Source organism: Amblyomma maculatum, chromosome 4, assembly GCF_055883805.1.
Source record: "Amblyomma maculatum isolate TAMU_Amacu chromosome 4, ASM5588380v1, whole genome shotgun sequence".
Lineage (NCBI taxonomy): Eukaryota > Metazoa > Arthropoda > Arachnida > Ixodida > Ixodidae > Amblyomma > Amblyomma maculatum.
In genome coordinates, this window is record NC_139347.1 from 18,170,168 (window position 1) to 18,184,598 (window position 14,431).

Sequence of the window (14,431 nt, forward strand, 5' to 3'; positions counted from 1 at the left end):
CCGCACCCTGCCTCGCTCCTGTGCTCAAATTGTACCATGATGTGCAGCATGTTACGATCTCTTTATTAACAGTGATGTAACACAGAGTCTAAACTACCTTCTGTTACCATCTATATATACGTGTAGCATTCCCTCGAGTAGTGCGCTCCCTTTATACCGGGAGACTTTTTTGACCGTTTACCAAATTATGTTTTCAACACTACGAGAGATGCTCTTGTGCGGTTTGTGCAGATAGGTTTTACAGCAAGGCCGACATTTTGTTCGTGATTAAACTTGGTGCTAAGATGATTAATTAACTAAAATTACCTAATCAACTTTTAATTTTTTGATATGGAATAAGATATTGCGAAATTAAGGCTGTCATTTTCAAAAGGCAGCCTCTTTTCTAAACTTCCTTAATCGATAGGGCGGAACGAGATATCGAACGTCAACAATGCGCATTTGAAAGCTCATTCAGTTGTCTTTTCCACTTTGCATAACTGTATACAATGACATTGCTAAGCGTTACAACTTCGCTAGAACGACGTTAACTTCTCCAACATTGCCAAATACACAAATGGGATCCGCCCTTGTTGCGTAAGAATTGCAATGGACGACATTTTATGAAGCTGCGATTGCGTAAAGCCAGCACAACGAGCTTTCACATGCGAATTTTTGATGTTCGACCACACTGTTGAATAGAAAATCTAAAAGCAAGGTTCATGTTTTGATGTTCAGGGCCTTCAATTTCGTAATATGACATTAAAAATTAGATAACATAAGGTGTAATTAGCCCATAATCATCAGATCGCATAGCCTTATTTCTAGTGGTTTTTAACATACAGGCTTCACTTTGTATATTACCTCTCGGGTACCGGAACCGGATGCCACTACCACTTCCGGTTCCGGCGTTTCCGCAAATCAGATGACGCGAGGTCAGGAAGAAAACGAGGCAAACTCCGAATACGGACCCTGCTTAGTTCGCTTCTATACCGCGCACCCCCGCATCTATAGTTATGGCGCCGAATAAGGTATTCGAGCCTTCGTCAACTTTCCAAAGTGTTCGAAGACCGAATTCATTTGACGGCTACTTACGCAATTCATCGAATGCAAGCAGGTATGCCGGGGCTGTCCTCTATAGTTTTCCTACGCGTAAAGATCATGCCATTCCGCATGGAGCAAGAAACGCATTTCCATTCTTTAACTCCGCGTTCTGTGGAAAGAGAGTACGATGTGTGCAACGCACCGCGTCATACACGCTTAAAGCTCTATCGTCAGGGTAGCTATAAGCTGGAGACTACGAATAGCGTTATTGGCGTCATTAGAATGCATTAAGCATTCAAGCTTGCCAATGAGCGGGATATGACCCGTGAGCCGGCGAAACGTCGTTCGCGTATATATACAGTATTCCGCGCTTGAGGCGTGGTAACGGAGCTGGAACCGGCGAAGTTCTCTCGGAGGTTTCTCGTGCCAGCGCTCATGTCGTAATCATAAAGCGAAGCTTTGCATACCCAAAATGGTCCCTCCCATCGTTTTACCGGAGCGCTAAAGCGAGCATGCGTTCGGCGGCAATATCGGCGTTGCAGTATCGTCGAAACCAGCCATCAAGGAAATGCGCGGTGATATCGAGTTCATCTACTTCCTCTCGCGCTTGAGCGAAATGGCGATCTTTTCCACTCGCTTGCTCTAGCAAGATCGAGCCTGGTAGAAATATGCGATATATAAAAAAGCAAAGAAGACAAGCTAGAGATGATAAAATAAAAGTGCTCATGCGCTATAGGCTTCGCCTAGTGGTACAGGAAGCTGAAGTACCTTTTTTTTTTTTTTTTATGGGGGAGGGCGTAGGAGCTTTAGCTTTGTGCGTTACATGACCCTTGCCTTTCATGTAACAAAATTTTGAAACAAGACTTACATTGTTTTTCACCCAAAGTAAAGTAATAATTCAGAACTGGTTCACTGTGCGCAGACGAAGCTAAGTTATAGCATCGTTATAAATTTTTCAGCACGAGTGGAATCATGAGGTGTTTTCGCATCGCAACGCCCAAAGCTGACGTGCACCATACGAGCCGCGTGCTAATACTAATGTTCCATGGCCTGACACGACTGAATAACAGCTGGTGGACCAAAAAATGAGAGGCGGCATGACTCCGCCAGCCAAAGCAGTATCGTGTAAAAGAGTCCAAATTTCCACGGTCCGTCCACATTCCAGGACATGCAACCTACATTTGTGGATGGACCACCCTAATTTCGTGGGTGAGACGACTCTATTTTGTGGGTGGGCCAAGTCGGTTTTGAATGTAGGCAAACACAATTTCCAAATTGCGCAATATCAATTTTTGATGGTGGCCCAAGTATATTACCCAAACCGTCTCACACATTTAATGCCATTTTACCATTTTATTCGTCCTCTCGAACTGAGAAAAAAAAATAAAAATGCCATCTAATATTTCAGTGCGCTAGCGAGGTGTTTGGATCCGTTGCGTACAGATGGAAGCTCATACGTATGACCACATGTAACGCACAGCCACAGAGAGTGAGAGTAAAACACGCGGGGTGATCGCACATGGTCATAGCTGCGAGGTTCTGTACTGGCATCCCGTGAGAAATTTCTTTGTCCGAATATGCCCAGCTCTGATGGGTTTTTTTCTTGTTTTTATTTTTTCCTGGCCTTGGCAGAGAGTTCTCACAAAATCCTTTGCTGGGCTCGGCCGCGTGAAGTAGCGTTTCTGCCCTAAAAACAGTACTCAAATTCATTCAGCACAAGCCCGTAGATGAAACCGATTTGGGGTAATTAAGGCTTTTAAGAGTTCCTTCGTTAAATATTATAATTGAAAACAAATACGGTTTCGAACTCCGCTAGATGGTCATAAATTTAAGCGTCTGCTAATTTCAGTTCTGGAAGCATGGCTGCAACGTTTGTGTACTGAACGTCGGGCAAGTTACTTGGTGACTCTCAAATATAGCCGTAAAAAAAGGTCAAATGCTGCTGCTTGCCAGACGATGTGTCATACGATTGCTGGGCAAAGCCTTTCTCTGGAAGGCGTTAAAATTTATGGATCACAAGTGAAAACGTTCTTAGTTGATTCATCAACGGCATTCACAGGGGCAGACAACACAAATGTACCAAATATTAAAATAATTTGACCGCATATTTCATCTTTCGTGCTCTCAGTGCTTGCTTCAATACCAGAAATAGCATACGTATATCATTCATTATATATCTACAGATTTATGCCCCGAGGACTTGTCCAGCCACTTGCCTTTCATGTCAGTACTACGTGGAGGATGAGAAGGAAGTTCAAAATAATATTCCTATCTTTCCATTTTAACATGGAGGATTATATATGGCACTCATATATGTAGTTGCACACTGAAACTTACAGTTGCTCATGGAACTGTGAATCTCCGCTTAGCATCTTCGCCGGCATCGCCCTAGGTGCAATGCTTATACTAACACCGCTTCTCTTTCTTTAAGCACAAGCATGTGCATTACAGAAACGTCCTCCGCCTGCTTTCCCGAAAACGGTAGCTTAGATGCTCTCGATTAACGTAGTCATACGCCTCGATAACTGACCTCTTCGCAGAATGGCACCGCGTCGCTTCCCAACCAACGCGGGCGAGAAAATATCTGAGAGGGAAGCGGTTGGTGATAGGAGAGAGAGAGAGAGAGAGACGCAATAATCGTTTGAAGGCCCAGATTTCACCTCGAAGCAGCTGACGCTCACTTTCGCTTAACCGGGCACACTGTAATGAGTCTGAGAAGCGATCGAGAGAGAATGCGAGTTTCCGCGCGAAAGCCTTCGACGAGGCCGGCCCGCAGCTGAGTGACGTCCACGGAGACGCTCAAGCACGCTTCATCGCTCTCCTCAGAGAAGTAATAAAAAGGTTACCGCATCCTCCACCCCTCCTTTTAGATTTCTTTGCTGTTGTTCTTCTAGTTACACCAAACGTCACCGACGCAAGCAGTTGATGAACGCCACCGCACCAAGCGAGATAAAAAGAGGAATAGAGAGAAGGGGAAGGAAGTTCAAGGGGGAGGCGGGGAGGGGAAGAACAGGCAACAATGAAAGTTTGCATCAACTGCCTTCTATTGCAACCCTCTCTGCAACATACGCAGAGAGATATAGAAGGATCAAAATATACGTTTAATTCATGGCTGCCGCGAATGAGAATCGCCAGGCGAAGCGTGAAGCAGCGGAGGTTTCGCGGCACAGTTACTTTATGCGTCGAGGGTCCCAGCTGCTGCTGCAAAGATGCTTGGCTGGTTAGGCCGCGGTGATTGCCTGCCTCCGTCGTGCATGCCTGCCTGCCGCGGTCGAGACAGTTTTTCGCGCGTCTCGGTAGCGATAATGAAGACGCGCTTGAAACATTCTTCGCCGCGTAATAAACCGTGCCCTCTTTTCAGGTTTATTTCTTCATGCACCACTTTCGCCATCGCCCTTTCCATGCCCACCCTTGCGCGAAAACTAAATACGTTTGCCAATAATTTCGTTACTGGAGTTTTTGTCTTAAAATTACTTTTTAGGGATGTCGCAAAAGTCTAATATTCCAATTCAAAATGCAGCTAGTCAGCCGGACCAGTCAATGTGCTTTGTGTCCCGCCTGATATCCTTGTATAATGCTCCGAGCCACTAAATTCTAATGCGTTCATTAGAATTGTTTCCGCAAACTGGACTAGCGCGAAGATTACAGTAAGCGACCCAAATATTCGCTATGCAAAGCGAATGAAATGTTTAACCACACCGCCACTCAAAATACACGGTAGCTATAGGGCTGTCCTTATTCGCGAACACAGCCAGGCGTGACGTATGTATTAGTTATACACTCCATCGAAGCGCAGTTCAGGAATCGAACGTGTAAACAAACGTGCACGATATCTGCGTGAATTACATCACCAGATGTCATACACCTTGCGGTCTCCTGTGATATGCGAAGCATTATTTACAGCGCATGACGGAATTCTCTTTATCGTGCAGTGTCTGCCGTTCTTAGCCGAGTATAATGCACAGATGTAAGCGGCCCGAAAGGAAAGTTTTGACAAGCAGGCGGCTTCCCCACTAAGTTTGGAGCCGGATTACTTTTTTAGTTTTTAGCACATTCGTAAAGCAGTGAATGCGTGCTGAAGTTCAGCGCGGAAGCAAAAAAGGTATCATTCTGGAGCGAAAAATAAAATTATGGGGGACATTTAAGTTCCGCCTTTAGGGTTATGACGCGATAGCGTAGGCCACCAGCCCAACCGCTCTATACGAAGCCGTATGAACGTGCAAAGGCCCTGCAAACTTTCGCTTTGCCATAGAGAAGGGAGGGTGGGACCGAAATCCAGCCCTTCAGGACCTTTCGATTGAGTCGCGCTGCCTTTAGGCCACGCAGATACACTCGTACGGCTTAGTTAAGGATCCTGGCAGGCTTATTCTGATATAACCCTCCCATGTGAAAGCAGGGGCCTGAGTTGCAACTCCTGCCTAACATAATGACCGGCAACCCTGCGATCTCGTCAGTGCGCGACCATGTCAGCTACTAGATGTACCGCCTGCCAGCGCAATGATCGTGATTTTTTGCTCACCGCGTTAATTAACGCCGACGGACGGCCGCAAGCGCCGGCTGCCGACGCCGGAAGAGTTCTGTTTCATATATTTGTCGCGTATTTATACTTACCTGGACTCTAGTTAATAAAAAAAAATGGTTTTTAAAGCTATTAGCAGCGTACGTGTCCGTCGACCAGCGTTAAAGCAATTGGCCAACCTACTAAGCGCTGAACTCCACTATTTGGGGTGTGTGCACGCTGAAAAATCTCAGGTGGTCGAAACTATCCGGGGCCCTCAACTATGGCGTTCTTGGTAGTTTGAGTCATTTTGGGACGTTGACCCCATTATTAAACTCAACCGAAGCAAACAAACACAAATGCTTGCAAGCCATCAGTATTGTTCTGCGATTTGGGGCATTGCAAAATAGGCGTGATTTTGTGGCTCTATACTCAAGCTTACGACTCGAGCAGTTTGTTGCGATGATGAGTGGCGTGATGAGGCCTTCCTGCATTCGGTTCATATTTGTCATGTTGCCGTCGCAGTTGCAGTGTTGCAAGTGTTGCAAGTGTTATCTCGTCCGTCTCGTCCGTGCACGCTGTTCCGTTGAAATGAATCTTTGCCAACTAGCCCAATTAGCCGTATGTTGCAACATGACGATGCGCTTGCATTATCATCTCCATCTTCAGTTGCCTGCTTCTGATCACACTAACGCATCTTACATTGTTTTTCTCTTACCTCATGGATATCACGCACATAGATCTGCTTTTATGGACTATAAATCTTAGCTGAGCTGTGGAGCGAGCATACGCCTCAGTGTTGCTGCTGTAGATAGTGCCGTGTACTCTATTGTTCTGCTTCGTGTCAAGCAATTCCCATATAAGCCAAGTGATGTCACCGAGTTCTGATAGCTTTGCTTTCGTGTTCCATGTGTTTACGCTTCTTGGTTAGCGCTAACGCGTAACGTTGCAAGCAACACTACTGGCATCGGCTGCGTTCGCGTGCGTAGCGTCTCAGAGCATTTGTATTAATTAAATTGCTAATTACTCCATTACTGCAAATATACTCCACCTTGCTGGGCTCTCCTAAACTATGGAACTCGGCCGCTGTCACTTCAAGTTCTTGGTCAATTCGCTCTCGCAGTGCCATGTCACTTGTTTTTCTTTAATAATATATGTGACATGAAATTTCTGCAAATACCGTATATCTTTCCTTTGTAGTCATAGCTGGGATTCATTGGAAGTTAAATTTACGACTAAACTAATGCACTATCACTAAGAATATTCTACAAAATGTTTCTCATAAGTTGCCGATTGAAATTTATTTCTTCGGCGTGCTATAGACTGTATATCTAAAATGTGTGCCATTTCAATATCATCTACACTTTATTTGGTGCTTAAAACAATTAGTCACAGCTTCTTGGGCTTATATGCATCACAGCACATGACCGACCGGGGTTTCTTTGCATTATTGAGAACAGCTTTCCAGATGGCGCTACATTCAGCCTCAGCGGGCATGTGTTTGCTCTCGCAATGATTTCTTATCTCCGTCGTCTTCCAGCGCACCAGCTCCGGGTAGTCGACACTAGCGTTATATTATTGAAACTAAGGAAGGCTGTTTCGTATGCTACTTGAAGAGACATCTGCAATAAAAATTTGAAAAGAACGCAAATCTTTGTTGGTTTTGGCAGACAGATGTCGTCTGTATATATTCGCTCCTGTACATCGAATGCCCTCGCTCTAGTTTAAATGTTATAGAACGGCAACAACTAAATTACTATCGGTTATTGTTTGGATGTTTCTTGAATGACACATCATGTTCACAGCCTTAGCTATAGTCTTGAGCCCATCTCACAGCCTAAGTCAATGTACGCGTAAGCTCAAGCAGAAGCGTTTGCGAGGTTGACTAGCAGGAACAAATATCCAGTAGACATTAAAGTTTACCTCCTCTTCCGTCTCCTTCCTCGTCTCTGTAGCCAACTAAGGGTATAACCATTATGGGACGAATGAAAAATTACACGCGTGCACTTAAGCCTCCTTAAGTATGGAAGTAAGAAAGCACTGCGAGTTCCTAGCTATAGTTTCGTTATGAGGTCGTGCTGCGTTTCGTTTTTTATTCCGACGTGTCCAAGTTTACTTTCATTTTATTTTAGTTTACTTACCTTAATTTTGATCAGTGCTTCTAATGTTTCTATTTTTATTTTTGTTTTTAATGGTTTGTCGGATATTTCGTTCCAGCTTTCGCGCTTCTTTATTTTTAATTATTTACAAACGTACATCACTTTTATTGTCAGTCTTAACTTTCTTTTCACTTTCCCTCAACGCCCGGCAGCGTCCTTACGCTAGACAAGGAGCATTAAAAAAGTCGGCGCAGTATAGTGGTTACAGCGCACACGACTGGGACAAGGAAATATAGTGGTTACAATCCTATCATACGCAATTTTTTTTTTTTTTTTGTAATTTACAGTGTCCGTTACGCTAGACAAGGAGAATTGCGGTTGCGTTTGGATGGAGTCAGTTTAGAGTAACAAAATAAAGTCGATCTAGAGTAGTGGTTAGCACGCTCGACTTGGACACGGAATGATCGTGGTTCCAGTTCCAGCTTGGGCACAATCTTTTCCTTATTAACGAGTTCATGTAGGCATGCTCTGCTGACACGCTCTGGTGATACGCTCTGTCCCCAGCTCCTAGTTACGGGCCTTGCACACGACACTGATGAGGCAAGCAGGCAATTCTCATAACCCTATGAATACGTATACTCATCGACCTTCTTCATATAGGCTTGTTCCATCTGGTTCGAATAAACGATAATTTGGAAAGAAACTACGGATGGAAATGGGTCAATCTATAATGTATACTAATGCAGCCATCTGAAGTAACTGGTGTATCCAAGCTTCCAGTATTCATTTACATGACCGAAATGTTGACGCTGATGGAGAGGCTAAACTTTGAATTAGAAACACTACAACGCGCTGCCGAACAAGAACTTGGCGGACGTCAAGAAACATACAAATAGAAGCGTTGAATACAGAAGAAATGCGCATGTGATATCCTGAAGAAAAAGAACGGAGAAAATGGAGTTGAACCGGACCTGCTAAGTGGTGAACAGATTACCAATGACCTTTTGAATAAGATATGGGTTCACAAGGGAATAGCTATACTTGCATTATATGGTTAAAGACGGTGAGATTTGCTGAAGAGAGCAGGACCGAGGAGCTCGGACAAAGCTAATGAGAGATCAGCAGGAGAAGCTGTTGTCGTTGCACTGCACGCTAACTTCTCTGAGATGAAGACGATGAGGAGGATGGCGATTATGATGGAAGGGAATGTTCTAATTGCATGTTTTCTTTTTTCTTGTAAACTTCTCTTATTAGGATGAAAAACAGGCTTTTAGGAATATAAACGATTAGACATCACCTGTATTCACGGCGTGGCTTAGGGAAGGGCAAGAAAAATAGGGAAGAAGGATAGAAAAAGTTATTGCACGATGAGGGCCTAATTGCCGCCGTCGCCACCACATTGCCGCCAAAAGACCGACGTTGCGTGCCGACACTCTCGCTTGCAACGCGCCTGCGCGCCGGGCAAGTTTCTTGCATGTACGGGAAATAAGGAGGCAGCGAAGAAGCGGGAGACGCACGCAACGAGACGGGGAGGCAAAGACGCGGAAAAGGGAGCCGGGAAAGACGAAGGTAAAGGGTGTGGAGAGAGGTTCATCCCTCCGCGCGAGGAGGCTCGCGTTCCGACATATTAATTCGCTAAAGGCGCGCATTACGGCGTTGGCGGAGGCTCATTTCGGAAGGAGGTCCGCTTAATTAACGAGTTCGCGCGGTCCGCGAACACGCCGTTGCAGCCGCTGCCGCCGATGACGACGACGGCTGCAGCCGCGGGGCCTGGCTTTGAGTGCCTTTGCCCCCTCTCTCCCTTTCCTCCTTTCTTCCTCTTTCCCTTCTTTGGCCCTTTTCAAGCTCACACTTTCTCCCTGTCTAATTTGTGCCTTGGGTAATCTTCTTCTACGGCATATTCCCACTCGGTTGCCTTTTTTGCACGCTACTCACTAGAATCTCTGAGCCAAGTTTGCGACGCGTCCAGTCCAAGAGAGTGATGCGGCTTCATTCTCAGAAAAGCGGAGAGTAGGAAACAGAAACGAAACTTTAATTCGCGGAAGCAGTGGATAGCTTCCTTGCCTTCATCTCTACACTGTGACAGATAAAAAATGAAAAGATATATACATATATATAAACCTGAACGGGATAGGAACTTTATTCCTGCTCTGTACCGCAGATTACTCTTTGTATTTCACTTTATTGCTGGAATTTTATCACTTATTTGTCATTCTTGTTCTTGCTTTTTGTCTTGTATTTACCCACAATGCACATTGCATAAAAAACTCTGATTTACTTTTTTGGTCCGCCTTTTTTGTACTGTATATCATGACTATAATTTTGCCTTGCATTCTTCGTATATATTGATATCCATTTTTTATGAGTAGAAACTCACTCTTTAAGTCGTTCGCGTGGGCTTTATTTTCGTACTGTGATCCGGATACAATCACTGCGAATATTTCCAAAGGCTTATTCAGATTGTTCATGCTACTCAATGCATGTTTTTTTATTATTGTCTGGGCTGGTACATCGCTGCTGCTGTGCCCTGCGGGGACAGGACCTAGTCAGGAAGCCTTTGCTCTCCTTTCGTCATACCTCGCAGGCAATGTCTGTGTACTGCAGCTACTGTCAAAAGAAGCAATAAAAAGTTAGTTTCTATCCCCAACTGCAACTGAGATCATAGGGTTTAACGTTCCAAAACGACTCAGTCTATGAGAGACGCCGTAATGAAGGGCTCTATGTAATTTCTACCACCTGAGGATCTTTAATGTGTACTAACATAGCACAGTACACGACCGCCTTGCTTTTCGTCTCCATCGAAGAGCGGCAGCCGTGGCCGGGAATCGATCCCAATATGTAATCGCCATATCAGAAAAAAAAACGTTTTTCACTCCCCTGTCCTCGGGCTCAGCAGTCTAGCGCCCTATAAACTCATAACCACCACGGCGGGGCATTGTTTTGTTGTTGCATAATACCCTCGTTAAAGAGCGATTATGGAAGTAACCGACTGCGAAAATGAGTGAACCACGCGTTCTTTGTAGGCAAAATACACACCATTTAGAAAATGGTTAAAAGTCTAGAGCCCCGTGAGTTTTTTTCCGTGCCACCCTAGCGGGGTTCTTGAAACGTCGATGGAAATCCCAAGTTTCAAAAAGGTTAAGACGAAACGCTCTTTCGCCTTCGAGAGGTGTGGAACACTGGCGATGCAGCCATTTCATGAACAAGAGTTGAACCTCGCTCCTGACAAAATGCACATCACACGAAGCCTTCACAAATGCCTCTAAGGTGGGCGCTCAGGCAGGTCTCGCACGCCCCTTTTCAAGTAAAAGTGCACATGTGAACAATCAAGAAAGTGGAAACTTGCTTCCTAATGGCGAATTGCGGCTGCCTGTATGCTTACCATCAATTACATTCTGAGCTGTATACCACAACTGAGTCACCTGCTTTAAATTGTATTTCTTTAAAGGCACTGCATAACTGAGTCATAGGTTCGTCAGATATATATTATGTGGCTGTGTAAAAAAAAGAAGGCTTTTACCTTAACTGTCATCTTAATCACGGCATACACATACAACACTGATGTAATCAGCATGAATCTAAAAAAAAAGAAAAAAGAAAACAGCACTATTTAGCATGCGACATTTGCACCAACAGCCACCGATGGCAGCGAGGACGCATAGAATAAGCATAAACAGGCGGGGTATTCCTCGCTCACTTCTACATCACTACTGTTTAATACCAAATATTTCCTTCCAGACACAGTTACTGTTCAGACGTTTTGTTTATGAACTGTATCGTGTATAGCGTTTCTTCCTTAATTTTGTTTGCATTTTGTTTTCATTATATATATATATATATATATATATATATATATATATATATATATATATATATATATATATATATATATATATATATATATATACATATACAGGTAGCTCTTGATCTTTGCTTTTGCTTTTTCTTTCTGAGTTATCCTTGGGCACTAGCACGAAGCCGGACTTCTCGCATTAGTGAATGAAGAATTTTTTGCAACTACCAGTTTATATATGTATAAGCGCCGAAGGTTGACTGAGAAGGAAAAAGCAAAAGCAAAAATCAAGCGGTACCTGTAGTCCCATCTGCTGACACTATCTTTGTGGAGCGCAAGTTTATATTATTTATATAATTGAGAACAGAAGCCACGAGAATGTTACTCTTATGCTGGTTAATATTGCCCACAAAAACGCAAAACAAAATAGTGTACTGAGTCTTTATCTAAGCAAGGCATTTTTCTTTCGACGAAAATCAGAGCACGCCTTGAATGTAATTCAGAATGATTCCCATAGATCAACACATTTACCTGCGTAATGGTATTCACTTTCAAAGCTTGTGATGTGCATTAAAAGCAGGCAATCTTTTTGTCTGGGATAAACGTGATGCATATTAACATTTATTTCAATTTTGTCTTCCTTCTTCGCAGGTGAAGATCTGGTTCCAGAACAGGCGCATGAAATGGCGCAACTCCAAGGAGCGCGAGCTGCTCTCCAGTGGAGGCTCCCGAGAACAGACGCTGCCAACCAAGAGCAACCCGAACCCCGATCTGAGCGATGTCTCCCCGCCATCTGGCACCACCGCGGGTTCAACTAATGGTCATGGCAGCCACCCACACCAGCCAGTCACCGCCGCCGCCAGTCTTGCCGAGCACCTCATGAGGGCTTCGAGGGACGATGACGACGACAGACGCTCAGTGGACGTGGACAGCGACGAAGACGTCGAGATAAAAGTCCTCTGAACCTGCCAACTACACTATGAGACCTGCCTTCTCACGTGCCCTCGCCATTTTGGGAATGACGCTGGACAGAAAGATGACCGTGTACAGTGACTTGTTATGAATTGCCGGGAAAGCAAGCGTTGTGCAAGTTCTTCGTGACGGGCCTCAAACTGGCCGCGAAGGGAGAGGCGTTCGCCGATGGCTGCGTAGACGGCAAGTTGCTCCGACGCGGACTGTTCACTGAAGTCGCCATCCCATCCACGTTGTAGTGATCTGAGGAGACGTCAGAGAACGAAAATGAGTTGTGTACCATAGCACGCACTGCGGATGACGACGCCTACCATCGCAATCACGTGGGTTTATGTGTTAAGTGACTCATTTTGGACCCACAACTGCTGCAGCTCCATAGCCTCCCGGACTAAAAGGTCTCAACAAGAAGAGAGGTCCTCTGAACCGGTGCCAAAAGAGACACTCACGTTATAGCGACACAAACGGACTCTTGGAGATAACAATATTCCTGTACGTGTCGCCTTTTACCCCACCCGATGGACGGTTCCCACATTTCTTCAATAGGGAGTTCGGGGTAGTACAACCCGTTAAAGCCTCTAGTGGCCTTGGGGCCGCCATCTTAGCGCAGCGCTTGAAACTGTTAGCCTGACAACGGTAGGTTTGGTAATCACTTGCGGTCTCATCAAAGCTCACCCATTACTGGCTTACCTCCCAATCGCACGACGCTCGAAGAGTATACCGTTGCAAGGGCGCTTGTCTGATTTTCATGAACGGGGAAGATTTCCACACGAACACGCAAAAAAAAAATGATAACTGTCCCAGTGTACAGTCACCTACCTTGTTTCCGTCTAAAGCCTGGAGAATAATTGTTCCGTGCAGTTTAGCCCCTCACTTGTGGTGGATGGCTCCCGGTGTTTTCTTGCAAAAGAAGAACAGCGGTGAAAGCTTCGCGGAACCCTGTGTACATTAATCGCTCTCGTACTGACGGGCATCGATGATCGCTCCTAGTTAAGTGCTTCGCGACATCCCGTCGACTACTGTGCTAAAGCAACACGTAGCAGATTATGGAGCCTGTGGCCAATGTATTTTTCCCTATGACAGTGCTCGGTTTAGAAAAAAAATGCGAAGAATACGGGCGCCCTTTCAGCAGGACCTCGAAAGCTTCCGTTAGAGTCACACAAGTACTGTCTGTTATGGCAGTTCTGACAGAAGTCAGCTTCCGTCTCTAAACACGGGCCCATTATGATACTCGTTGAAACGCCAAAACATTCAACTTCTCTCGGTAACGCTTCAATAGAGATATGCTGCGATATATTCTTTTCATGTTCGTCCGCAGGTGTTCTTTAGATGATTGGCAGGCGGATTGCTAAATCCTAGTGAACACTTTGACACCAGCCGGGAAAACGCTAAGAGAAACAAAGCGGGGCTTCGCAAATATGGTTACCTCTTAAAGCAGATACGGTTCACATTTTCCCGCCACAAAGAAGGCATAATGACATTTCTACTGTTTGATATTTGGTGCTTGAGAGTGATGTGCGATGAGAACTCAAAAGTGTGATTATGTTCATCGAGGACTGTGCAGTTAACCACAGGATATGTGCAGCCAGTCGGAAGAGTGGGGACAACACCACAGTGATTGACTTGTAGTGATCAACAGAGGTTGTCCCAGAGACAAACCTGAGGCTCACCTTGAAGTTGGTTCACCTCTTGTTGAGAAGTGATCTCTGCAGGACTTGTACAATAAACACCACGATGAAAGTTAAAATGGCTATGTCTATTTCCATGCGAGACCATATCCTAGCCTCCCTGAACGCTAAGCGGTTGCGGCGTTCTCAGGGAACATTTATGCGCCCACGATAAACGGAGCACAAATTACTCTACAGAAAGTCGGTAAAAAAACAAAGCTGGATGAAGTAACTGTACTATAGCCTAGTCTACTAAAAAAAAAAAAACTAACTGTCCCAGTGTACAGTCACCTACATTTTTCCGTCGAAAGTCCAGGGAATAATTATTGCGTGCAGTTTAGCTACTCCCTTGTCGTGGATGGCTCCCGGTAACTGTAGCTTA

General features: G+C 44.9%; 1 protein-coding gene across 1 annotated transcript in view; it reads left to right on the forward strand.

The window, feature by feature from the left end:
• Positions 1-14,117, forward strand: part of LOC146190347 (uncharacterized) — an 89,136-nt gene extending 75,019 nt beyond the window's left edge. Inside the window, exon 5 of the mRNA XM_084600818.1 lies at positions 12,065-14,117. Coding sequence (XP_084456944.1) covers positions 12,065-12,376 — 312 coding nt within the window. The 3' untranslated portion in view covers positions 12,377-14,117. The remainder of the gene's footprint in view (positions 1-12,064) is intronic.
• Positions 14,118-14,431: the final 314 nt, after the last annotated feature.